The following is a 27,537-nucleotide window of genomic DNA, read 5'->3' as shown; positions in this document are numbered from 1 at the left end:
TTGCTATGGGGATTTGCTCCTGCTCTGGACAGTTCCTGACAGGGACAGAGGTGTCAGCAGAGAGCACTGTGGTCAGACAGAAAAGAAATGTAAAAAGAAAATAACTTCCCGTGGAGCATACATCAGCTGATAAGTACTGGAAGGGTTAAGATTTTTAAATAGAAGTAATTTACAAATCTTTTTAAATGTTCTGGCACCAGTTGATTTAAAAAAAAAAAATCACCGGAGTACCCCTTTAAATATGATAGATAGATAAATATTTGCTTGACATTGTAAAGTTCACAGCTTTTCGTACTCTTCACAGGCCAATGATCGAGCTCTGCATTCCCTCATCCCTGGACCCGACCCTCGCTCCTCCAGGATGTCATGTTATTTCAATCTTCTCCCAGTATACACCGTACACCCTCAGCGAGGGAAGAACATGGAGCAATGAGGAAAGGGATAACTATGCAGATAATGGTAATGTTTTATCAGGTCTTTTTAAATGCTGTTTCTTCTCCACCAATATATAAATTATGTATACAGGCTGCTCTAAATGTTAGTCACAGCCGCCTATTAGTCAGTGCAGAGTCTCCTCTATGGGGTCTCTCTGCTCTGAAGGACAGCTGGCCTTCAGTGATGTTTAATGCTTCAGTACCCCTACAGTGGCCCAGCAGGGGCAATAAGCCCATACTTTGTGGATCCCCCCCCCAGCTATAACAGCTGACTGTCTGCTGCTAGGTCACCTGCAACATGCAATGAAGTTGTGCACCAGCCGGTGTGAGGTACATAAATATCCATAATTCAAAGTGATGAAAAATATTTTATTAATATATTTTTTTTCTTGAATCACTGTTATTGTCAGCTATTTTTGAACTATGTAAATGGTACCTCCTCCTCCTCCTCCCCTCATACACACTGTGCGATACCTCCTCCTCCTCCCTCATACACACTGTGCGGTATCTCCTCCTCCTCCCCTCATACACACTGTGCGGTATCTCCTCCTCCTCCCCTCATACACACTGTGCGGTATCTCCTCCTCCTCCCCTCATACACACTGTGCGGTATCTCCTCCTCCTCCCCTCATACACACTGTGCAGTATCTCCTCCTCCTCCTCCCTCATACACACTGTGCGGTATCTCCTCCTCCTCCCTCATACACACTGTGCGGTATCTCCTCCTCCTCCCCTCATACACACTGTGCGGTATCTCCTCCTCCTCCCCTCATACACACTGTGCGGTATCTCCTCCTCCTCCCCTCATACACACTGTGCGGTATCTCCTCCTCCTCCCCTCATACACACTGTGCGGTATCTCCTCCTCCTCCCCTCCTACACACTGTGCGGTATCTCCTCCTCCTCCCCTCCTACACACTGTGCGGTATCTCCTCCTCCTCCCACATACACACTGTGCGGTATCTCCTCCTCCTCCCTCATACACACTGTGCGGTATCGCCTCCTCCTCCCCTCCTACACACTGTGCGGTATCTCCTCCTCCTCCCCTCATACACACTGTGCGGTATCTCCTCCTCCTCCCTCTTACACACTGTGCGGTATCTCCTCCTCCTCCCCTCATACACACTGTGCGGTATCTCCTCCTCCTCCCTCATACACACTGTGCGGTATCTCCTCCTCCTCCCTCATACACACTGTGCGGTATCTCCTCCTCCTCCCCTCATACACACTGTGCGGTATCTCCTCCTCCCCTCATACACACTGTGCGGTATATCCTCCTCCTCCCCTCATACACACTGTGCGGTATATCCTCCTCCTCCCCTCATACACACTGTGCGGTATCTCCTCCCTCATACACACTGTGCGGTATCTCCTCCTCCTCCCCTCATACACACTGTGCGGTATCTCCTCCTCCTCCCCTCATACACACTGTGCGGTATCTCCTCCTCCTCCCCTCATACACACTGTGCGGTATCTCCTCCTCCTCCCTCATACACACTGTGCGGTATCTCCTCCTCCTCCCCTCATACACACTGTGCGGTATCTCCACCTCCTCCCTCATACACACTGTGCGGTATCTCCTCCTCCGCCCTCATACACACTGTGCGGTATCTCCTCCTTCTCCCCTCATACACACTGTGCGGTATCTCCTCCTCCTCCCTCATACACACTGTGCGGTATCTCCTCCTCCTCCCTCATACACACTGTGCGGTATCTCCTCCTCCTCCTCCCTCATACACACTGTGCGGTATCTCCTCCTTCTCCCTCCTACACACTGTGCGGTATCTCCTCCTTCTCCCCTCATACACACTGTGCGGTATCTCCTCCTCCTCCCTTCATACACACTGTGCGGTATCTCCTCCTCCTCCCCTCATACACACTGTGCGGTATCTCATCCTCCTCCCCTCATACACACTGTGCGGTATCTCCTCCTCCTCCCCTCATACACACTGTGCGGTATCTCCTCCTCCTCCCTCATACACACTGTGCGGTATCTCCTCCTCCTCCCCTCATACACACTGTGCGGTATCTCCTCCTCCTCCCTCATACACACTGTGCGGTATCTCCTCCTCCTCCCTCATACACACTGTGCGGTATCTCCTCCTCCTCCCTCATACACACTGTGCGGTATCTCCTCCTCCTCCCCTCATACACACTGTGCGGTATCTCCTCCTCCTCCCTCATACACACTGTGCGGTATCTCCTCCTCCTCCCTTCATACACACAGTGCGTTTCTCTGCTACATAAGACATTAATACCATAAATGGTTTGCAATACAGCATAACATTGTTTGTGGGCCCCTAAAAACACATGTATATTAGTGGCTGAGAAGTATAAAGCTTTGTTTGTACCAACAAGCCTTTAAAGGGGTACTCTGGCCCTAGGACATCTTATCCCTTATCCAATTGCGCCCCTGGGGACCCCCGCAAATTTGCATTCAGCATCCACCTCTTTGAGCTGCACGCCACGCTGCTAGTTCACACACTGCCGGGTGCAGACCCAGGGCCGGAGTATCGTGACGTCACGACTCCGCCCCGTGTGACGTCACGCCCCGCCCCTGCTATGCAAGTCTATGGGAGGGGGCGTCACGCCCCCTCCCATAGACTTGCATAGCGGTGGGTGACATCACACGGGGCAGAGTCGTGACGTCATGATACTCCGGCCCTGTGATCGGCACCCGGCAGTTCGTGAGCTGGCAGCGCGGTGTGCAGCTCAAAGAGGTGGGTGCCGAATGCAAGATTGCGGGGGTCCCCAGCGGCGGGACCCCTGCAGTCAGACATCTTATCCCCTATTCTTCCGATAGGGGATAAAATGTCTTAGGGCCGGAGTACCCCTTTAATTCATATCTCCATAAAGTCCCGTAGAGTCATTAGGCTTATGTGGATTTGCACAAAAAGGACTTTTTTTAAATGCCATTTTGCACCAGATATTATATTGGTATATACATAGAAGAAAAGGGTCCTTATAGCCAGGTTTTATCATAGGCCACTCATAGCTCCAGGTTTTGGTATCTTGGACAGAAGGATCTGGTCTTTATTCTGCTTCCATACCCTTTCCATGTGCCTTGGACCAATGCCCTAGCCCCCTTGTTTGCTAATACCACAGATTTTCTGCACTGGTTCTCACTACGAAATACCAAAGTCAATCGGACCAACCAGAGCTGTTCCACCTTTCTTCAAAGGCCCAATAGCTACTGCGTTGTTCTTATGATTTGGGACTTAAAGCGAGTACTCCTGTGGAAAACTATTTTTTTTTTAATCAACTGGTGCCAAAAAGTTAAACAGATTTGTAAATGACTTCTATTTAAAAATCTTAATCCTTCCAGTACTTATTAGCTGCTGTATGCTCCAGAGGAAGTTGTATGGTTCTTTTCTGTCTGATCACAGTGCTCTCTGCTAACACCTCTGTCCATGTCAAGAACTGTCCAGAGTAGGAGCAAATCTCCATAGCAAACCTCCCCTTCTCTGGATAGCACAGAGCACTGTGGTCAGACAGAAAAGAACAATTCAACTTCCTGTGGAGCAAACAGCAGCTGATAAGTAGTGGAAGGATTAAGATTTTTAAATAATAGTAATTTGCAAACCTGCATTACTTTTTGCCACCAGTTGATAAGAAGAAAAAAAAAATTCCACTGGGGTACCCCTTTAAATGTGCTGCATGTAAGCCTGAATACTAGCCCTTGAGTGGTCAACAGGTGACACTCACTTTACTACTGCAAGAAGTGTCATGGAGTCTGAAGTGTCTCCCTTGTGTTCCCTCTAGACCTCCAATCATCTAGGGCAGTGGTCCCCAACCCAGTCCTCAAGGCCAACCAACATTCTGGATTTTTTTTAGTTACTCCATTGGAAGAAAAACAGGAAAAATGTAAAGGGGTATTCAGGCTTTAGCCAGAATTCTCCTTTAACCCCTTAAGGACTCAGCCCATTTTGGCCTTAAGGACTCAGACAATTTAATTTTTACGTTTTCATTTTTTCCTCCTCGCCTTCTAAAAATCATAACTCTTTTATATTTTCATCCACAGACTAGTATGAGGGCTTGTTTTTTGCGCGACCAGTTGTCCTTTGTATTGACATAACTCATTATATCATAAAATGTATGGCGCAACCAAAAAACACTATTTTTGTGGGGAAATTAAAACGAAAAACGCAATTTTGCTAATTTTGGAAGGTTTTGTTTTCACGCCGTACAATTTATGGTAAAAATGACATGTGTTCTTTATTCTGAGGGTCAATACAATTAAAATGATACCCATTATTATATACTTTTATATTATTGTTGCGCTTAAAAAAAAATCACAAACTTTTTAACCAAATTAGTACATTTATAATCCCTTTATTTTGATGACCTCTAACTTTTTTATTTTTCCGTATAAGTGGCGGTATGGGGGCTCATTTTTTGTGCCATGATCTGTATTTTTTTTGATACCACATTTGCATATAAAAAACTTTTAATATATTTTTTTATAATTTTTTTTTAAATAAAATGTATAAAAAAAGTAGGAATTTTGGACTTTTTTTATTTATTTTTTCGTTCACGCCGTTCACCGTACGGGATCATTAACATTTTATTTTAATAGTTCGGACATTTACGCACGTGGCGATACCAAATATGTCTGTAAAAAATGTTTTTTTTACGCTTTTTGGGGTTAAAATAGGAAAAAACGGACGTTTTACTTTTTTATTGGGGGAGGGGATTTTTCACTTTTTTTTTACTTTTACTTTTAAATTTTTTAACACTTTTTTTTTACACTTGAATAGTCCCCATAGGGGACTATTCATAGCAATACCATGATTGCTAATACTGATCTGTTCTATGTATAGGACATAGAACAGATCAGTGTTATCAGCGATCTTCTGTTATGGTCTGCTCGATCACAGACCAGAGCAGGAGACGCCGGGAGCCGCACGGAGGATGGAGAGGGGACCTCCGTGCGGCGTTATGAATGATCGGATTCCCGCAGCAGCGCTGCGGGCGATCCGATCATTCATTCAAATCGCGCACTGCCGCAGATGCCGCGGTTATGCTTAGGACGTAAATGTACGTCCTGGTGCGTTAAGTACCACCGCACCAGGAAGTACATTTACGTCCTGCGTCCTTAAGGGGTTAAAGGGGTACTCTGGTGAAAACCTTTTTTCTTTTAAATCAACTGGTACCAGAAAGTTAAACAGATTTGTAAATTACTTCTATTAAAAAATCTTAATCCTTCCTGTACTTATTAGCTGCTGAATACTACAGAGAAAATTATTTTCTTTTTGGAATGCTCTCTGATGACATCACGAGCACAGTTCTCTCTCCTGACGTTATTATAATAATAATAATAACGCTTTATTTATTGTTGTCCTTAGTGGGATTCAAACCCAAGTCCCCAGCACTGCAAGGCAGCAGTGCTAAACCACTGAGCCACCATGCTTCCCTTAGCATACATCTGCTATGCACGGTTGCTAAAATGGACAGAGATGTCAGCAGAGAGCACTGTGCTCGCGATGTCATCAGTGTTCTAAAAAGAAAGGAATTTCCTCTGTAGCATTCAGCAGCTAATAAGTTCTGGAAGGATTAAGATTTTTTAATAGAAGTAATTTACAAATATGTTTAACTTTCTGCCACCAGTTGATTTAAGGGAAAAAAGGTTTTCACCGGAGTACCCCTTTAATTCCTGGACTGTTAGTGAGCCATGAGGACTGGGTTTGGGGACCTCTAATCTAGGGAATAAATCCAAGACTACATTGACTAGATCCACTTCTTCTTTCTGGTCCCAGCTGTGTCTTACTTCAGACAGTCACTGGCTGAGCGGGTATTTCCTGCATGTAAAGATGGAGAATTGGAAGTTCGGAGCATTGGGGAGGGCCCGAGTAGAACCGCATTGGTAAGGATCGGTGACAGGTTATTTTACCCTCCCCCATCCTGTGCACATTTTCTTCACTCAGACCACCTCTAAGGGAACGTTCACACGAGCGGATCCCCAGTGCGTATTACACTGCGGATCCGCCACTGACGGACCGCTGTATGCTGCCTTTACAGCTCTGAGCAGGCACCCGGAAAGGCAACATACAGCGGTCCTTCAGTGGCGGCTCCGCAGTGTAATACGCACTGGGGATCCGCTCGTGTGAACGTACCCTAAACGTGCCATAGAAGTATTTTATCTGGCTGCTGTTACATAGATGCCAGTGTATACTGATCCTCACAGATATCCATCTTTCATCTAATACTATCATGTGCTCACAGAATATGAGAAACATGAGCTTCAGATTTGTGTAATTTTATTTACTATGTCACGGAACAGCTGATACTGCTAAGGTCATGACTTTTATTTAGTCCATGGGCCGGGATCCTGAGGATCCCCATTATATGTGGTATGGGGGAGATTTATCAAAACCTGTGTAGAGGAAGAGCGGTGCAGTTGCCCATAGCAACCAGTCAGCTAGCTTCTTTCATTTTTATAGAGAGGCCTGTGAAAAATGAAAGAAGCGATCTGATTGGTTGCTATGGGCAACTGCACCACTCTTCCTCTACACAGATTTTGATAAATCTCCCCCCAATATGTTTTTGCTTATAGACTCCAGTACAGCTGCCTGGATAGAAAAGCCACGGACATTGATCTCTTTGTACTTTGATTTCTCTAAGGGCTACATTAAAACCATGAAACCCTTTTTTTAGTAAGAATATGCCTTAAAGGGGTACTCCGCCCCTAGACATCTTATCCCCTATCCAAAGGATAGGGGATAAGATGTTAGATCGCCGCGTTCCCACTGCTGGGGACCCCGGGATCCCCGCTGCGGCACTGCGCTATCATTACAGCACAGAGCGAGTTCGCTCTGTGCGTAATGACGGGCGATACAGGGGACTGAGACACGTGATGTCATGGCTCCGCCCCTCAGGACACGGCCCGTCCCCTTAATGCAAGTCTATGGCAGGGGGCGTGATGACCACCGTGCCCCCTCCCATAGACTTGTATTGAAAGGGGCGGACTGTGACGTCACGAGGGGCGGAGCCGTGACGTAACTATGCTCTGGCCCCTGTATTGCCCGTCATTACGTGCAGAGCGAACTCGCTCTGTGATGTAATGATAGCGCAGTGCGGCAGCGTGGATCCCGGGGCTCCCCAGCAGCGGCACCGCTGCGATCTGACATCTTATCCCCTATCCTTTGGATAGGGGATAAGATGTCTAGGGGCGGAGTACCCCTTTAAAGGGGTACTCCGCTGCTCAGCGCTTGGAACAAACTGTTCCGAATGCTGGAGTCGGGAGCTTGTGACGTCATAACCCCGCCCCTCATGATGTCATGCCCCTCCCCCTCAATGCAAGTCTATGGGAGGGGGCGTGACAGCCGTCACGCCCCCTCCCATAGACTTGCATTGAGGGGGCGGGACATGACATCATGAGGGGCGGGGTTATGACATCACGAGCTCCCAGCACTGACTCCAGCGTTCGGAACAGTTTGTTCCAAGCGCTGAGCAGCGGAGTACCCCATTTAAAAAAATAAATAAAAAATAACTAATTGAATAGGAGAGAATTAATCATTTGCATTGTTTTTCTGTTTTGTGTGTTTTTTTTAACCCCTTAATGACACAGGGATTTTTTGTGCATTTTAATTTTTTTTCTCCTCACCTTTTGAAATCCATTACCATTAACACTTTCAATTTTTCCCCTGCAGGCCCATATGAGGACCAATTGTACTTTGCAATGTTATCACTCATTTTACTACAAAATCTATGGCGAAGCCCCAAAAAATTATTTTGGGGTGAAAGAAAAAATAATAATGAAATAAATAAAACAGACACAATTACCAAATTTATAAAGCATTTTTTAAACTTTAAAACATTATAACTGTGTAAGAAACTAAGCATGCTAAAAAGTGTCCCTCTTCTGACCCCTATAACTCTTTTATTTTTTCATATATGGGGCTGTATGTTGAAGCTGTATCATATTTTTGCACCGTGAGATGTAGTTTTTAATAGTACAATTTTTTTTTTATAGGACTTTTTGATCATTTTTTACTCGTTTCTGTAATGCAAAGTGACCAAAAATCTGCAATTCTGGACTTTGGTATTTTTCTACGTTTACTCCATTCACCATGCAGCTTAATTAATGTTATATTTTCATAGTTCGCAATGATATCAAATATGTTTATGTTAATGTTTGTTTACGTAATTTTATTAGAAAAATTGGAGCAGGGTGGGTGGTCTAAAGTTTTTTTTTACATTTATTAAATACATTTTTAATCATTTAAATTTATCATATTTTTTTTATGAGTGTTATTGGCAAAAGTAGACTTGAGAAGCAGAGAAAAGATCAGACGGCATGAAGGCAGGTAGGGACCCTCTGACTGTAATGTCAGCTGATCGGAACCCTGCAATTGCAGGAGGTCCCTATCCGCATCGGACGTAGGTCCCGCGATCAACTTTAATCGTGGGGGTCTCAGTGTTTATTAGACTTGCAGCTGCAACAGCCACCCAGTATGGAGTAGGATCACGGCAGAATCGTGCTTCAAAACCGTGATCTGCAGCGTTTAACAGTACCAGCAAAGTGTACTGCATACCTCTGTTCTGTAGCTGCAATCCCAGTCCTGACTGCCTTGTATCTCATATCTGTGTCCAGGCATCATTTGCAGGTCATGGGGTGAGTAGAGTCAACAGTGCAGAACAAAAGAGTAAACCGTATAAACATGTTGCCCCTCAGGTACTCTGATACTCGTCTCGTCTCATGGCAAATATGGCACTGGCTACAGATCTGATGTGTTAGAGATGCTGCCTTATGGCTCGGTCTCTAGCCCATATCTCTATTGTCCTGAACCATCTCAAATTGAACCTTTTACTATTTTCATACTGCTCGAAACACTGATACTGATAATCCCTCTTATTACAATGATATATAATTTCCATTTCAGAGAAATCACTGTTGTAATTTAATCTGGAAACAGGGTTCCTAGTCCTTAAAGGGGGACTCCGGTGAAAAACTATTTTTTTTTTATATCAACTGGTACCAGAAAGTTAAAGGACATGTCCGGTGCTCACTTTTCTTATTGTATCTGTTCCGGACTGCAAAAAAAAAGAAAATAAGCTTTCTCTTGCCTGCCTACACTCCCCCGGTGCTCCGGTACACTCCGGTACAGGTGTTTGGTCCCCGGGCTGTATTCTTCTTACTTCCTGTTAGCCCGGCACGTCACACAGAGCTTCAGCCTATCACTGGCCGAGGCGGGACATCTCTGCGGCCGGTGATAGGTTGAAGCTTCGTGTGACGTGCCGGGCTAACAGGAAGTAAGAAGAATACAGTCCGGGGACCGAACATCTGTACTGAAGCACCGGGGAGCCTAGGCCGGTAAGAGAAAATTTGTTTTCTATTCTTTTTCAGCCCGGAACGGATAAAATAAGAAAAGTGAGCACCGGACATCTCCTTTAAACAGATTTGTAAATTACTTCCTGTATTTATTAGCTGCTGAATACTACAGCGGAAATTCTTTTCTTTTTGAAACACAGAGCTCTCTGCTGACATCTCTGTCCATTTTAGGAACTGTTCAGAACAGCATATGTTTGCTATGGGGATTTCCTTTTACTCTGGACAGTTCCGAAAATGGACAGAGATGTCATCAGAGAGCACTGTGCTCATGATGTCAGCAGACAGCCCTGTGTTTCAAACGGAAAATAATCCTGTAGTATTCAGCAGCTAATAAGTACAGGAAGGATTACGATTTTTTAATAGAAGTAATTTACAAATCTGTTTAACTTTCTGGCACCAGTTGATTTAAAAAAAGAAAAAATGACAAAGGACGTAAATGTACGTCCTGGTGATACGGTACTTAGCGCACCAGGACATACATTTACGTCCTAAGCATAACCGCGGGCATCGGAGCGATGCCCGGATCATGCGTGGCAGGTCCCGGCTGTTGATCGCAGCCAGGGACCCGCCCGTAATGGCGGACACCCGTGATCCTGCGGATGTCCGCCATTAACCCCTCAGATGCCGTGATCAATACAGATCACGGCATCTGCAGCATCGCGGTCACTTAATTGGATGAGCGGATCGCCCGCAGCGCTGCCACGGCGATCCGATCATCCAGCACGGCAGCCGGAGGTCCCCTCACCTGCCTCCGCTGTCTTCCGGGAGTCTTCTGCTCTGATCTGCCTTCCCACAGACCAGAGCAGAAGATGACCGATAACCCTGATCGGTGCTGTGTCCTATAGATAGTACTGAACAGGATTAGCAATCAAGTGATTGCTATAAATAGTCCCCTATGGGGACTATTAAAGTGTAAAAATAAAGGGAAAAAAGTAAAAAAAATAAAGAAAAAAAATGTGAAAAACCCCCTCCCCCAATAAAAACGTAAATTGCCCCATTTTCCCTATTTCACCCCCAAAAAGTGTTAAAAAAATATTTTATATACATATTTGGTATCGCCGCGTGCGTAAATATCTGAACTATTATAATAAAATGTTAATGATACCGTACGGTGACCGGCGTGAACGTAGAAAAAAAAGTCCAAAAAATTATCAAAAAATGTATTAAAAGTTTTATATAAGCAAATATGGTATCGGGTGTGGAAATTTTATAAAAAACTACTTGTCCACGGGACTAAAATGGAGCAAAATCTACTTGTCCCTCATGACGATCCACTTGTCCGGGCCAATTTTCGCTTTTACGCTCTGATTTTTTCCTCCTCGCCCTATAATAGCCATAACTACCTACTATAATGACACCTTTTAATTTTTCAATAACATATTCTCTGAACCAAAATATATATATATATTTGGGGAAGTGAAATTGAAATAGTAAAAGATAATTTTGCAGATTTGGTGGTGGTGGTTTTCTTTTCTACGCCATTTACCTTGTGGTTGAGGTAACTAATTTTCTAATTTTTTAATTGCCATTTTTTAACCCCTGTAGCTTTATTTTTTTTTTCCGCATACCAGGCTGTATGAGGGCTCATGTTTTGCGCCATAATCTGTTTTTTGTATCGGTACCATTTTGGCATTGATCTGACTTTTTAATCGCTTTTTAACTTTTTTTATGGGATATTATAAAAATTGCAAATCTGTGGTTTGGTATTTTTATTACATTTACCGTACGGGATACATAATGTTATATTTTAATAGGTTGTACAATTGCGCACAAAGCGATACCAAATATGTTTATTTTTATTATGTTTGCATGTTTTTATATAGGAAAGGGGGTGATTTGAACTTTTAACATGGAAGGGGTTAATGCAGCGGTCTTCAAACTGTGGCCCTCCAGATGTTGCAAAACTACAACTCCCAGCATGCCCGGACAGTCCTGGCATGCTGGGAATTGTAGTTTTGTAACATCTGGAGGGGCACAGTTTGAAGACCACTAAGTTAATGTGTCTTTCAAACTTTTATTAAAACTTTTTTTTTTTTTTTACACTTTATTAGACTTATAGGAGGAATCATTAGATTCCTCAGACAGATGAATAGATTCTATTGAACTCTATTAAGCTGTGTGCTCTGTGATCCATTGATAGAGCCTAGTCCAGCCAGGATCTATCAATGACAGAGTCGGGACAGGAGGGAAGAAACAGAGGTAAGTCCTCCGGCTACCTCTATAGTGGATCGCCCCCCTGCGATCGCGCTGCGGGGGGGGGGGGGGGGGGGGGCAATCCACCCCACTAGCCCACCCCACTAGCCCACCAGGGAGCATTCACATCTCCCTTTAGACCTAAAGGGTTAATAGCCAGCCACGGCGATCACCGCATGCTGGCTATTAGCGGCGGCCCCCGGCTACGGAAAACAGCCGGGGGCTGCAGAGTATGGAGCGGGCAGGAATCCCGAGCCTGCTCCATACATACTGCAGAGCGCCGCATCTCTCCGTGCAGACGGGCCTCCTCCCCTCAGCTCTCCGAAGCTACAGCTGGGGGGGAGTAAAGGCAGAGGATGCAGGTCTGCACGGGGAGAAATAAGCCACGCCCCTCATCTCCCCCCGCACGTCTGCAGAGCAGGGGAGAGAAGACAAATACACAGCTTCCTGCTCTGCTTCCGAGGATACAGTTTTTTTATTGTCGGAGGCTGCAGAGTATGGAGCGGGCAGGAGTCGGGATCCCGCTCCATACAAACTGCAGATCGCCACCGCACTTGTCAGGTCCGGCCCTGCTTGCCCGAAGCTAATTCACCTGCCCGGCGCCCAAAACTGCTTGTCGGGCCTCGGGCGATAGGAATTCCACATCCCTGTGGGGAGCCCCACCTGATGATGAGATAGGGGTTCCCAATAGGTGTACAGGTCCCCAGATATATATGACCCCTAGGGCAGGGCGGTATACCTGTTCATACTGAATAATGGTAATTTCATATATAAAATTTTCACCGCCCGCACATAAGGATAATGGGGCATCTTCTATGTGCTGGGACCTGTGTGTCACAGTGGAGGAGTGAGCTGTGACACTCTGTGCAACCAGTATACCGCTGTTTCTCCAACCAGGGAGCCTCCAGCTGTTGCAAAACTACAACTCCCAGCATGCCCAGACAGCCATTGGCTGTCCGAGCATGCTGGGAGTTGTAGTTTTGCAACAGCTGGAGGCACCACCTGGTTGGGAAACACTGTGCAGCCAGTATACCGCTGTTTCTCCAACCAGGAAGCCTCCAGCTGTTGCAAAACTACAACTCCCAGCATGCTCGGACAGCCAATGGCTGTCTGGGCATGCTGGGAGTTGTAGTTTTGCAACAGCTGGAGCCCCACCTGATAAAGAGATAGGGGTTCCCAATTGGTGTACAGGCCCCCAGATATACATGATCACCCAGGTAGGGTTCCTATTTAAACAATTATACCCCCTTAAAAATATCTCTATGGACGTTTTACACTTACTGCTGCCTGTAAAGATCGCAGGACCTTGCTTTCGGGCCGGGGGATGCACGATGCGCACGTCAAGTGAAGTCATCCCAGGCGCCGCACGGGACGTCAAGTGAACTCATCCCAGGCGCCGCACGGGACGTCAGCGTCACTCCGCTGCCTATGCGTCTCAGCGTCCTGCGCTTCCTATGACGTCACGGATAGTGCGCACCACTTCAGGAAGGAGGCCGCAGGTACAATACACATGCTGCGCACACATTTAAAATTCTTCCGGCATTTAGCGCTGCTTGCCCGAAGCCGGGCTAAATGCTGGAAGAATCCACCTGCCCGGTGCTCAAAACTGCATGTCCCGGGCGTCGGGCTATATAATTTCCACATCCCTGGGTATCAATAAAAAGTACAGATCACGGTGCAAAAAATGAGCCCTCATCCCGCCGCTTATACGGAAAAATGAAAAAGTTATAGGTCTTCAAAATAGAGGGATCTTAAATGTACTAATTTGGTTAAAAAGTTTGTGATTTTTTTTAAGCGCAACAGTAATAGAAAAGTACGTAATCATGGGTATCATTTTAATCGTATTGACCCAAAGAATAAAGAACACACGTCACTTTTACCGTAAATTGTACGGCGTGAAAACAAAACCTTCCAAAATTAGCAAAATTGTGGTTTTCTTTAAATTTCCCCACACAAATAGTATTTATTTGGTTGCGCCATACATTTTATGGTAAAGTGAGTGATGGCATTACAACGGACAACTGGTCGCGCAAAAAACAAGCCCTCATACTAGTCTGTGGATGAAGATATAAAAGAGTTATGATTTTTTGAAGGCGAGGAAAACGTAAAAATAAAATTTTCTGCGTCCTTAAGGGGTTAAAGAGGTTATGCAGTGGCTGTGTTTTTTTTTTTTTTAATGTGCCTTTTCTGTAGTATATAACAAAACAACCTTTACTCACCTCCTGCGCTCCAGTGATGTCTCCCGTGTCCGGCTAAGGGCCCCACAGCGATCTTCTTTCTGAACCACTGGCCGCTCACTCTATGTCGAATCTTTTGCTGCTGGGTTACTGCTGTTTCACACTCTGGACCCGGGTGCTTCCTGGGCCTGACACGTCAGACCGCTGCTCAAGAAAACAACCTCTGCGGGGCCCGGAGCAGGACACCCAGTGGGGTCAATTAACTAATGAGAAGTATACATAGATTCAGGGTCAAAAGCTCTATACAATGCAGTACACTTGGGAACCTTTTAAAACTTCACTTTTAATCAAATCTGAAAAAAAAAATATTATCATAGAAAAACACATCTTGTAAAAAAAAAATTATATAAAATGTTCATGCAAGTGCAACCGCCATGTTATTGTTACTGAGAGGATAGCCTTCTATGGGCAGCAGGTGGCTAATTCACATCATATTCCTCTGTAACATATAGAGTCCATTTCAACACCAATGCTAGAATACTGTTCACACCGGCAATATTTTTATATGCAGTACATTTATATACAAAGGCTAGAGTACTGTTCACACGTGCAGGGTCCTAGAGTACTGTTCACACTTGCAGGGTCCTAGAGTACTGTTCCCACTTGCAGGGTCCTAGAGTACTGTTCACACGTGCAGGGTCCTAGAGTACTGTTCCCACTTGCAGGGTCCTAGAGTACTGTTCCCACTTGCAGGGTCCTAGAGTACTGTTCACACTTGCGGGTCCTAGAGTACTGTTCACACTTGCGGGTCCTAGAGTACTGTTCACACTTGCGGGTCCTAGAGTACTGTTCACACTTGCGGGTCCTAGAGTACTGTTCACACTTGCGGGTCTTAGAGTACTGTTCACACTTGCAGGGTCCTAGAGTACTGTTCACACTTGCGGGTCCTAGAGTACTGTTCACACTTGCAGGGTCCTAGAGTACTGTTCACACTTGCAGGGTCCTAGAGTACTGTTCACACTTGCCGGGTCCTAGAGTACTGTTCACACTTGCGGGTCCTAGAGTACTGTTCACACTTGCAATGTCCTTAAAAACATTTTTTTTTATCAACTGGTGCCAAAACAGATTTGTAAATTACTTCCAGTACAGTGATCCCTCAACTTACAATGGCCTCAACATACAATAGTTTCAACATACAATGATCTTTTCTGGACCATTGTAAGTTGAAACCAGACTCAACATACAATGCTACGGACAGTCCAGATCTGCAAGATCTGACCAATCAGAATAGGCATTCACTGGTAAAACCCCTGTATTACTGAAGTGCATGCACTGACTGGTGTCTGGTAGTGCCCCCTACAGTACAGGGAGGTATTACATGTTCTGTACTCTTTACCTGGACCAGGGTTACCTGCTCCTTTGGACACCAGCTAAGGGCAACTCCATGTTACTTTTTTTAGGACATTGCGTGTACTGTACAGAACCCCGAAGAAGCTCCTGTCCTCTACATAGACCAGTGTTTCCCAAGCAGGGTGTCCCCAACTGTTGCAAAACTACAACTCCCAGCATGCCCGGACAGCCAAAGGCTGTCCGTGCATGCTGGGAGTTGTAATTTTGCAACAGCTGGAGGCTCCCTGCTTGGGAAACACTGACATAGGTAGTGATTTACAGCTCCCAGCAGATCTTTATTACTTTCATATATAAGAATTTGCTTTATCTATATTAGTTATCTACTTATTTTTCTTTAATCTTCACTTTTTCCTATTTTTGGATGACATTTTGGTGGCTTCAGAACCAATTACAGGGTTTCCATAGAGTTATGGTCTCAACATACAATGGTTTCAACATACAATGGTCGTCCTGGAACCAATTAATATTGTAACTTGAGGGACCATTGTACTTATCAGCTGCTGTATGCTTCACAGGAAGTTCTTTTCTTTTAAATGTCTTTTCTGTCTGACCACAGAGCTCTCTGCTTACACCTCAGTTTGTAGTTTTGCAATATCTAGGAAAAAACTGCATTATGCTGACCATGTAATTTACAGACATGCTGGGTCCTCCAGAGGGGGCTGTCAGTATAATGCAATTTCCACAGAAATCTGAATATACTATTTGCACGGTACAATATACATAGTCTGTAGCATACCCCGTATCCGTCGTACCATATATGTATTTGTATGGCTTTCCCTAGTGTGGTGAGCTGAGTGAGGCAATGGTGTAACAGGGTCTGGTGGGATTAACCCTTGGTTTGTCGTGACGCCAGTATTCGGTTGTATTGTATAGAAGGCCCTGCCGACAACCGGCCCAGAAACGGCAGGATAATAGACGAAATGTCCACTGCAGATTTTATGAGATAACTGGAACTTTTACTGAACTTTTACTGATGCAAACAGTCTTTACAAATATACAGTTTCTCTTGAGGTAACCGGGATGCAGGTTCCTCACAGGCTTTGCTGGGACTAATAGTCTTTAGCTTTAAGCAGGCCACTGTGCTACTAATTGTATGAGTTGAGTTGAATAGTAGTCACAAGGAATTGGTAGATAGAGCTTTATAACTCACGGTTTTAGTGGCTGCTGGTTCTTTAGGCTTTGGCCTAGTTGAGATGAATTGGGATATGCTGATTGGGCTTGGCTTAGTGTACAGCAGGAGAGTGAGAGAATTTAGTGATATATTTAGTTATATACTAAGGAGGCTGGACTAATCCCATTGGCTGCAAAGCCTGTAGATCCTGAACCCAGAGAACTCTGGGTACATCACATGACATTATCACATGACCCAGGAAGGTCCTAAATATCTGTACAACCATTACAACATATCACGTGACCCAGGTAGGTCCTATACATTTGTACACTATACAGAAATACATTTATATGAGGCGACCAAGGGGCAAGCCCTGCAGGAGAGCCCTGTGGAATGGAGGGACTCTAACTGAGGGGACTTTAGACAGGGACAGGACAAGGTCCTGTACCGGGACACCACACTAGGATTTTATCACAGTCCTTCTACCGTCAGTATACGGTATGTAGTGTTATCTAGGCCGGGGTGAAAATCTTCACTATTAAATTGCTGTTGCTTTAATGTGCTGCCAGATACAAGCTAATGCCCACTAGTAAACCGCACATATTACAGCCATAAATTGCGGTGTAATCCAATAAACATGCTGCAGAATTTATAAAGTGCTGTCCGGGATAATAACATGGTTTAAGGATTATCCCCGTTTTATAAATAAATTCTTTAATCTCTTTACTGCAGAGAGTATTTCTAGTTTGTATTCCGTACGGTTTCCCCGTGAATACATAAGCCGGCATTTACACATAGATATTTCACAATGTCTCAACTTCCTTATTTTTGGTAACTTAAATATAATTTACAGCTGTGAATGTGGGTTCCAGTGAGAAATCAGATTATTTTTTTATAGCGGCGGAGGACATAGTGGTTTAGCGCTGCAGACAAGATTTGTACAAGGTTTGCTTCAATAAATAGAATATTGTTCTAGCGGGGAAAAAAAATCAGGTAGGTGTATTATGTTATATTACAGTACTGTTTGTAGAATCGTCTGGGAAAAATGTGTCCTCCCCCCCACAGGAAAATGAGAATAACATTGTTATAATGATACCTAAATAATACAGCCACATTGTACATTAATAATATCACCATATTGTGCCTAAATTATATCACTATACAGACACCTCACAAAACAGCCACACAGTATATATATATATATATATATATATATATATATATATATATATATATACACAGTGGTCCCTCAACATACGATGGTAATCCGTTCCAAATGGACCATCGTTTGTTGAAACCATCGTATGTTGACGGATCCGTGCAATGTAAAGTATAGGACAGTGGTCTACAACCTGCGAACCTCCAGATGTTACAAAACTACAACACCCAGCATGCCCGGACAGCCGTTGGCTGTCCGGGCATGCTGGGAATTGTAGTTTTGCAACATCTGGAGGTCTGCAGGTTGAAGACCACTGTTATTGGAGGTTATACTCACGTGTCCCCGCCGCTCCGGACCGTCACCGCTTCCCTGGATGTTGCCTTCCATCGCTGTCGCCGCGTCCCCGGGGTGTCCCCGACGCTCTGGCAAGGCCTCTGCTTCCCCGGCATCCTCGCTCTCCGTCGCCGCTATCATGTCGCTACGCACGCCGCTCCTATTGGATGACGACGATGGAGAGCGCACATGATGCAGGGGATCCCGAAGAGGACGCGCCGGAGCCCCGAGGACAGGTAAGTGATCATCAGCGGGGCACACGGGGCAGCGTAAACGGCTATCCGGTGACAGCTGAAGCAGTCTGCGCTGCCAGATAGCCGTTTATGCGATGGCCCAGACATACAAAAGCATCGTATGTTGATGCTGCCTTCAACATGCGATGGCCTCTGAAAGGCCATCGTATGTTGAAATGATCTTATGTCGGGGACATCATAGGTCGGGGGGTCACTGTGTGTATATATATATATATATATATATATATAATAGTTTTATACTGTACCTAAAGAATGCCATCATACAGTGCCTAAATAATAACACGAAATAATTCTACCATACAGTGCCCACATAATAGGGCCATATAATAGTGTTATACTGTCCTGAAAAAATGGCATCATAGAGTGTCTGAATAATATTGCTACAGGGCTTGGCATATGTGTTATGAATGTGGGAGCCAGCAAAAAAAAAAAAAAAAAAAGGCTGGGTTCACATCTCGATTTTGCCGTACGAATAACGGACAGTAAAATAGGACGAAAATGGATTCCATGAAATCATATCATTATTCGGATGAAATCGCAGTCACACGACCTGATACGATCTACAAAGGGCTTCATTATGTAGAATTTGTACTCGATTGTTATACGATTTTGAATATGGAGGAAACACCCCAACCCCCCCCCCCCCCGCTCCTTTTATAATCAGACAAAATCGTATGTGCATCAAAACTGATGCATGTGTTGGATACGATTACTCATTGTAACTCAATGGATACAACTTGGTTACAGTTTTGTAAGGTTTGCAGGTGAAAAATCGTGAGCTCAATTGGGTGTTAAAATCATGATGCGAACCCAGCCTTAGTGACGTCATATGATCAGTCATTAGTGGCCATCAAACAGTGCCTAAATAAAAGCACCATAAATTGTGCAATAAGTACTGCAACATGGCACTCATACATTAGTGTTATACCGTCCCTAAATAATGCTATTACAGTGTTTAAATAATATCACCATATTTTGTCTAAATAATACTCTCATGCAGTGCCTTCAAAATCCTACCATCTTGTACTTACTGAATATAATAGTGTCATACTCTGCCTAGAGAATGCTATTATACTAGTGCTTTCACTGCTGTTCTTGAGCCCCATATATGGTGAGGAGGCGGAGGCTGAACTGTTTGCCAGTAGTACACACCCAGGACTTCCTCTACATTACTTCTCTAGCCAATTACAGCACATACTCCTCTCTGTTATGCCATGACATAGCTGGTGCTGGTAAAAGCAACACTGGACTGAACAGGTTGCCCCTTCCCCACTTGTTGTGTTCTTTCCTGATTTAGCTGTTAAAGGAGTACTCCGGCGCACACTTTTCTCATTTTATCCCATCCGGGCTGCAAAATAAAAGAAAACAAACTTTCTCTTACCTGCCAACGAGCCCCCGGTGCCCCGGTACACTCCGGTACAGGTGTTCGGTTCCCGGGCTGTTTGCTTCTTACTTCCTGTTAGCCCGGCACGTCACACGGAGCTTCAGCCTATCACCGGCCGTAGCGATGTCCCGCCTCGGCTGGTGATAGGCTGAAGCTCCGTGTGACGTGCCGAGCTAACAGGAAGTAAGAAGAATACAGCCCGGGAACCGAACACCTGTACCGGAGTGTACCGGAGCTCCGGGGGCTCATTGGTAGGTAAGAGAAAGTTTGTTTCCTTTTATTTTGCAGCCCGGACGGGATAAAATGAGAAAAGTGCGCACCGGACATGTTCTTTAAGGCTCCTTTCACACTATGAAAAGGACCTGTTGTATAACACCCGTTATAAAATCGCGGGCGATCGCGGGGTCAAATGGACATTAGAAAAGCCCTAACTTACATTAGTAAATCCCATTATAGTCTATGGGATTGTTCTAATACGTTTTAACCCGTTCTCCCCAGTCATTCATAATGCACGTTAATTTGGGACGGGAGATAGTAGCGGGAAAAATAGTGCATGCACTATTTCTCCCGCTACTATCTCCTGTCCCAAAATGACCAAATGACCCACAGCTAGCCTATGGGCTCCTTGCTCAGCCCCCTTTATAAGAGGGGGAGGTACTACAATGAGGTCAAGTCCAGTCCAGACATCTCAGAGCCAGTGTCCAGGACATCTGGAGGCCTCAAGCCTAAATTGCAGCCACAACTCAGTAAGTCAAGTCATCTCTGTCTGCTGTCACTATCTTCAGTCAAGTCAGGTCAATTATAGTCAGCGTGGCTGTGTTAAAGTCTGTCAAGTCACTGCAAGTCCCAGCAAGCTGCGTGGTCCCTCATGTAACTGGTCACCTCTCTGGGAACCTTACTACCCTGTAAAGACTGTTAGACCTGTTCAACTTCAGTAAAGCTACCATTAACCTTAACCTGGCCTTGGACCAACCTAGAAGTAACGGGATTACTTTCAGGTGGTTACATAGGCAAACCACGCCCTGGTGTCACGGCACTAAGGGGTTAATACCATCTACCCCTGGGCAACACCATCTGCCCATACACCTCACTTTGCACCCCCGTGGCTCATCACACTGACAAGGACGCTGTCTACAATAAGTGGCCCCAGATATAACCCCTCTACCTTCTGGAGGAGACCTACTTTGCACTTTTTTTTTTCGCAGTGGAAAATTGCATGGTCTAAAAGACTCCAAAGACCTTTGGGCACACTCCTCAAGGAGAAACTTCACCCATCTAGCCCTACCTATAACCATGTCATTTAAGCTAACTAGTGCATGGACATTGATGTGGATGGTGATTTTAATCCATCAGTGCTCCCAAAATGGTTGTCACCAAACACTTTTTTTGTGGTCTGAAGCAAAAAATCCTTTTAATAGAAAATCCTTTTAATCCTGTTTAGGAAAGTTGATGGACAACCCCACTGTAAGCCCCACTGGGCATTTTATATGTTCCCAGAGGTGTAGCTTTTAGGTGACAGGCACCCTACTGACCATGTACCATACTGTACAATACTGTGTTCTTAAAGGGTACCCCTAAGACATCTTATCCCCTATCCAAAGGAGTCAGCAGAGAGCACTGTGGTCAGACAGAAAAGAAATTCAAAAAGAAAATAACTTCCTCTGTAGCATACAGCAGCTGATAAGTACTGGAAGGATTACCATTTTTAAATAGAAGTCATTTACAAATCTGTTTAACTTTCTGGCACCAGTTGATAAAAAAAAAAAAGTTTTCCACCGTAGTACCCCTTTAACCTCTTAAGGACGTAGGGCGTACCTGTACGCCCTACGCCCGGTGTTTAAAACGGGGTCACACCCGCATCACACTGGGTCGGTCCCGGCTGCTATTCATAGCCGGGACCCTGGGCTAACAGCGCGCGGCACTGATCGTTGTGCGGCACGCTATTAACCCTTCAGTTGACCGCCGCGTCTGAAAGTAAAAGTAAACGCTCAGTCGGGCTGATCAGGACATCGCAATAAAATTGCGATGTCCCGATCAGCTAGGATGCGAGCGGAGGTCCCCTTACCTGTCTCCGCCGCGTCCAATCTGGGTTTAATTGCGCCAAGCCTGAGCTTGGCTTGAGCAATCGAGCCCCTATCTCACTGATCCATGCAAAGCTATAACTTTGCAGGGATCAGCATAAGAAATCAGTGTGTGCAGTGTTATAGTCCCCTATGGGAGCTATAGCATTGCAAAGAAAAAAAAGGGAGAAAAAAAAAGTTAACAAAGGTCATTAAACCCCTTCCCTAATAAAAGTTGGAATCACCCCCCTTTTCCCATAAAAAAAAAACTGTGTAAATAAAAACAAAAATAAACATATGTGGTATCGCCGCGTGCGGAAATGTCCGAACTATAAAAATATATAATTAATTAAACTGCACGGTCAATGGCGTGCGCGCAAAAAAATTCCAAATTCCAAAATAGCGTATTTATGCACTGCTTAGAAACTGAAGCCCCCAAAAGTTACTAAATGATTTTTGGGTAAAATGACTAATGTCACTGCAAAGTAGAATTGGTGGAGCAAAAAACAAGCCATCATATGGAATTTTATGTGCAAAATTGAAAGCGTTATGATTTTTAGAAGGAGATGAAGAAAAAATTAAAATGCAAAAACAGAAAAACCCTGCGTCCTTAAGGGGGTAAGTGGTATAGAGCAGTAGTCCTCAAGACCCACCAACACAGTCTTCAAGGCCCATCAACAGTCCAAGATTAGAATTGTTCAGTGTTCTCTTCCAATGGAGTAAATGAAAAAACCTTAAATGTTGGTGGGCCTTAGGACTAGGTTGGGGACCACTACTATAGAGGACTTTGGGCCCCCTCTTAGGCACTTGGGCAGTGGTCTACAAACTGTGGACCTTCAACTGTTGCAAAACTGCATCCCCCAGCATGCCTAGACAGACATTGGCTGAAGATCCACAGTCTGGAGACCACTGCACTAGGTCATAGGTGCATTTGCTGCTTCCACAACCCCTATGCAAAACTACAACCCCAGCATGCCCGGACAGCAGTTAACTGGGAGTTGTAGTTTTGCAACAGCTGGGGGTCCACAGTTTAGAGACCTATGTTGTAGAGCAGGGCTTTCCAAACTGGAAATATACAATTCCATATATTTCTGTCCCTACAATATGTTCCTTTGTTTCTGTAACTGAGTCATATGGGACTGAGACACTAAAAGCTGTGTTTTTAAGGAAAATTTTACATTTAAAATATTAGATCAGTAAATGGTCATTATAATAACTGATCTATGATCTAATCTCTATACAAGATGCTTAGCCAAATAGTGTCCCTGAATAAAGATGCACCACTTACATCCATACTAAGCATTATGACTATTAATAAAGCAAGACATAAACTAGCCAAGGTCCCCAAATCCCTCCAGACATGCAGAAACAATAATAATAATAATCATAGAAGCTTTATGGTAGATTAGAAAAAGGAAATGGAAAATTCTACTAAAATAACTTGCAAAATTACAAGTAGATTCTTCCGTATAATTAATATATAATGTAAAAGAGAAGTTCATTTAAAGTACAGAAACAAAACTCAGCCATGTGGATGACTCCCCTTGTTCTGTCAGTGAGTAATATATATTAAAACAGACCCTATTTGCCCCACCTTCCTTTTCTTTAACTGGCTTCCCTAATTTGCTTTTATACTCACTTTTATACAGTGGTACTCTATGTTAGATAAAACATAAACATTTTTTTGCATCAAAACCAAAGTGTTTTGTTATGTTGGCCTGGGATAAGTGCAGTCCTAGGCTTACCCACAACCCCTGAACCTAATTATCTGACGTTTTTCCCTAAACGACGGACCCCCAACTTGGTGATGGTCCCTACTCTTAGTAAAGTGCAGGGCATAACTATGTCAAAAGCAAAGCAACAAACACAGTACAAAAATCAGGGAGCAGGTCAGGACACAATGGGTTAAACAGGAACAGACCAGGGAGAAACACAGGAAATGAACAGACAGAAAAGAGTGAAGTCAGGCAAGCGAAATCAAAACCAAGATAGTGGTGCAGTACAGAATCAGAAGGGTAGTCAGGTCACAAGCCAAAGTAGCAAATGCAGGATACACAGTAACACAAAAGATACAGAACCAGTGCAAGGAAGAACCTATATTACAGGTTTAAAATAGTCCACCTCAGGAGGGTGTGGATGGCGAGGCCAGATACCATTGGTTAGTCGTTCATGCCCCCTGATTGGCCTGGGTATCTTCTCAGCAACAAGTGACGCCACAGCCCAACACAGAAGGGGTTGAAACTGCTGTTACTGAGTAGTGACATCCTCCCACTCTGCTCCTTAGCGCAATGTCTTGACCAGGCAGCTGGAAACTTTAAATCACTGAGCAGAGGTGTGTTGCGGCACCCAGTTTGGAAAGCCCTGCTCTACACCCAAGGTCTCTAAACTGTGGACCCCCAGCTGTTGCAAAACTACAACTCCCAGCCAACTGCTGTCCGGGCATGCTGGGGGTTGTAGTTTTGCAACAGCTGGAGGTTCACAGGTTGAGGACCACTGCTCTACACTCTGGAAACGTTAGTTGACCTACTACTTTCTGGGAAAGGAAGGGTTAATTTAAGACACTAAGGATTCTTAAAGCAAACCATTTTCTTCTAAGCAGGAAATATAATTAGAAGAATAAATGTTTTTTTGCAGGGCAATAAGAAAGGAAGATACTGGGAAAGCTTCCCGGCCCCTTGTCACCGTGTAGCAATATATTTGATTTATATTTGTAATTTCATACCGGAGGAATAACACTTCATCGTATGAGATGGTCACTCTGGACCACTGCACGTCGGAGCCGGCACGCCAAACCATAATCTGTACAACTCATTCGCAAATGGAACCTGATAAACAAACAACTTGGTTTAATGTTTAATTTTCTATCTTCATTTTATTTTATTTTTTCTTTAGTTTTTGACTGGATAGAAAAATATGCTCCGGGCTTCAAGGCGTCGGTGATCGGCAGAGACGTCCTCACGCCACCGGACCTGGAAAGGATATTCGGTCTCACTGGAGGGGTAAAATGAATTAAATATGGTAGTAAAATCAATCCTGTAATATATGTGAACCCCTCTGTTTCCAGTGTCATGAATGGTGATAAAGTTAGTAGTTAGTATTTGCTATCGTCATCAAAACGGCCTCATCAGTAGCATATCTATTTAGAGTCATTTTACCCAACTTTTTGGGGGCGTTTTTTTTTTTTGTAACCTGAAAAAAAAAAAAATAAAAAATAAAAAATAAACTCCCCCCTCATTTTGCACTGACAAGATGTTTTTATAGATTTATTTTTTTATTTTAATATTGAGTTTTCGTCTTGGCGTTTTTTTTGTTCCTTTGGCGTTTCTTCCCCCTCCGCCCTTCATCATTACAAGTCATGTGACTCAAGGACTTCCATTATAGAATTGGGGAGGGGGTCATCCCAAGATTAAAATGCATAATTTCTCCACAGGATAGGGGTTAACTGGCTAAAGGTGGGGCAGTAGTGTGTATGGTCGGCCGCCACTCAATTCACTCTCTATGGGACTTCTAAAGATAGCCGCGTATTCTTGTGATCAGTGAGGGTCCCTGCAGTTAGACCCCCACCAGTCTACCAGTTATCACCTATCCTGTAGTGAGAACTTTTATTTTTTGGATAACTGCTTTCATTTTATTTGTATGACCAGCTTAATAGAGCATGCCCCACAGTAGTCTCCTATTGAAATAAATGGGAACTACAGAAATGCCAAATGTCAGACCCTACTGGACCCCATAGGAACAAATGGGCCCTATAGATGTCAATGCATTTACAGAGTAAGGCAGAGGTATAACTTTAAGTTCCTAATGCAACACCTGTAAAAGTATCCCCTACTTAACAGTGGCCATTCATAATACTAATATCTTTTTATATACTTAAAGCTCTGGTGTAAACCTACTGAATACCTTAAATTTAACAGGTGCAAATATCTGCTGACCCCACTCAGATATATTGTGGTGGGGGTATCCTGCAGTGGACTTTATTTTTATGATGCCCAAAAAAATTATCCAACTTTTAACAATGGAGAAGCACCAACTGAAGCGTTCAACTGATTTTCCTCGCATTCATCTGTTAATATCTGATTACATCTACTTGTTATTTTGTTTGCAGAACATTTTCCATGGGAGCATGTCTCTGGACCAGTTGTATTTTTCTCGCCCAGTACCAGGATTTGCCAATTATAAGACCCCTATCCCAGGTCTTTACATGTGCAGCAGTGGAGCACATCCAGGTACAGTAAATGTTTATTATGTCCACAGACTATGCTAAAATGTATCTTACTTGTGCCTAATATATCTAAAACTGCAGCCTGCTTAAAGGTTGGCATTAGGATATTACCACTATATGGTATTCAGATACCTTTTTCATTTATAAAACACTTGTTTATGGGATGGTGCCCACTAAGGACCTGTCCACTCCCTTTGGACACTTTTAGCTATGAATAAGTAAGGTTAGAGCAGGCAGCCCATGTAGTCATATTGGGACTAGTGTGGGTCCCCATGGCGGTCCCCCATCATGTATTGTTTCATAACATTTCATAAAACACTGTAGTGTGAAATACCTCTTAGTGTCAAGTTTTAGATTGATTTCAGTAGGATAAAGCTGCTGAGTAATAAAATAATGCATGTAAAACATGTACTGGAAATACAGTATGGCATTCAACAAATCAGTTGTAGCAATGTTCCTTTAAAGTAGATGTCTGTTTTTGCAGTCTTTCTCCTTAGAAAGTTACCTTAGCAATTAGCACTGCGGTGAGCGATCAATTCCCCTGCAGCACCACCACAGGTGAAATGAAGCATTACACTGGGTTTCACAGAAATCAGTGATCTGTCTGCGTAATAGACAGATGAAGGCAGCGTCATATTGATCCCTGATGCATTGAAATAGTTTTACTGCCCTCCTGAAGTTGAGATCAATCATCCGAATAAATTGCACAAACCTAATTTTAACATAACCCCTCAATTACTGGTACCAAATGTTCTATAAATAATAATAATAAAAAAAACTCTGGTGCATAAGAATATCCCATTGTGTTAAAGTTACCGAAAGATAACCATGACTATATCTGTATGGACATGCTGGATCCTCTGGTTCTTTGGAGTCATTTTCAGCTCTGACTAAACACATCAGAGTCCTGAATGGGTTATCTAAACCAGACAACCCCTTTAATAATGTTTCCTAATTGCTGAAAAAAACAAACCTCAAAAATAGATAGAAAACTATTCCTTGCAAAATTTGATATTGCTGTAGTCATACTGACCTGCAGAATAATGTAAACATGTCATGTTACCCCAGAGTAAATTCCATGCAAACAAACCCCCTGTAAAATCGCACCGTTTTCTTTCTTTTTAATTCCCCTTTGTTATGCATTGTAGGGTCAAATAGATGGTGTCATTAAAAATAAGCCTCCTTTCAGCTATATTAATGAAAAAATATATGTATAAGTTATGACTCTTAGAAAATGTTGTCACCAAAAATTGCCGAGGCGAGCAGAGGTAAAGGGGTACTCTGGTGGTAAGCTTTTTTACACAAACATGCCAAGACTGTGTGACCTAAAAAAAATAATAAGTATGTACCGTATTTTTCGCCGTATAAGACGCACTTTTTCTTCCCCAAAACTGGGTGGAAAAAGTCGGTGCGTCTTATACGGCGAATACACCCCTATCGCGGCGGTCCCTGCGGCTATCAACGGCTAG

General features: G+C 43.9%; 1 protein-coding gene across 1 annotated transcript in view; it reads left to right on the top strand.

Moving 5' to 3' along the window:
• Window positions 1-27,537, top strand: part of PYROXD2 (pyridine nucleotide-disulphide oxidoreductase domain 2) — a 145,727-nt gene that overhangs the window by 113,212 nt on the left and 4,978 nt on the right. Inside the window, exons 13-15 of the mRNA XM_056529051.1 lie at window positions 305-459; window positions 24,739-24,845; window positions 25,952-26,072. Coding sequence (XP_056385026.1) covers window positions 305-459; window positions 24,739-24,845; window positions 25,952-26,072 — 383 coding nt within the window. The remainder of the gene's footprint in view (window positions 1-304; window positions 460-24,738; window positions 24,846-25,951; window positions 26,073-27,537) is intronic.

The sequence above is a fragment of the Hyla sarda genome, chromosome 7, assembly GCF_029499605.1.
Source record: "Hyla sarda isolate aHylSar1 chromosome 7, aHylSar1.hap1, whole genome shotgun sequence".
Taxonomy (NCBI): Eukaryota; Metazoa; Chordata; class Amphibia; order Anura; family Hylidae; genus Hyla; species Hyla sarda.
The sequence above is the reverse complement of the archived record's forward strand: the minus strand, read 5'-3'. Positions and strand labels throughout refer to the sequence as shown.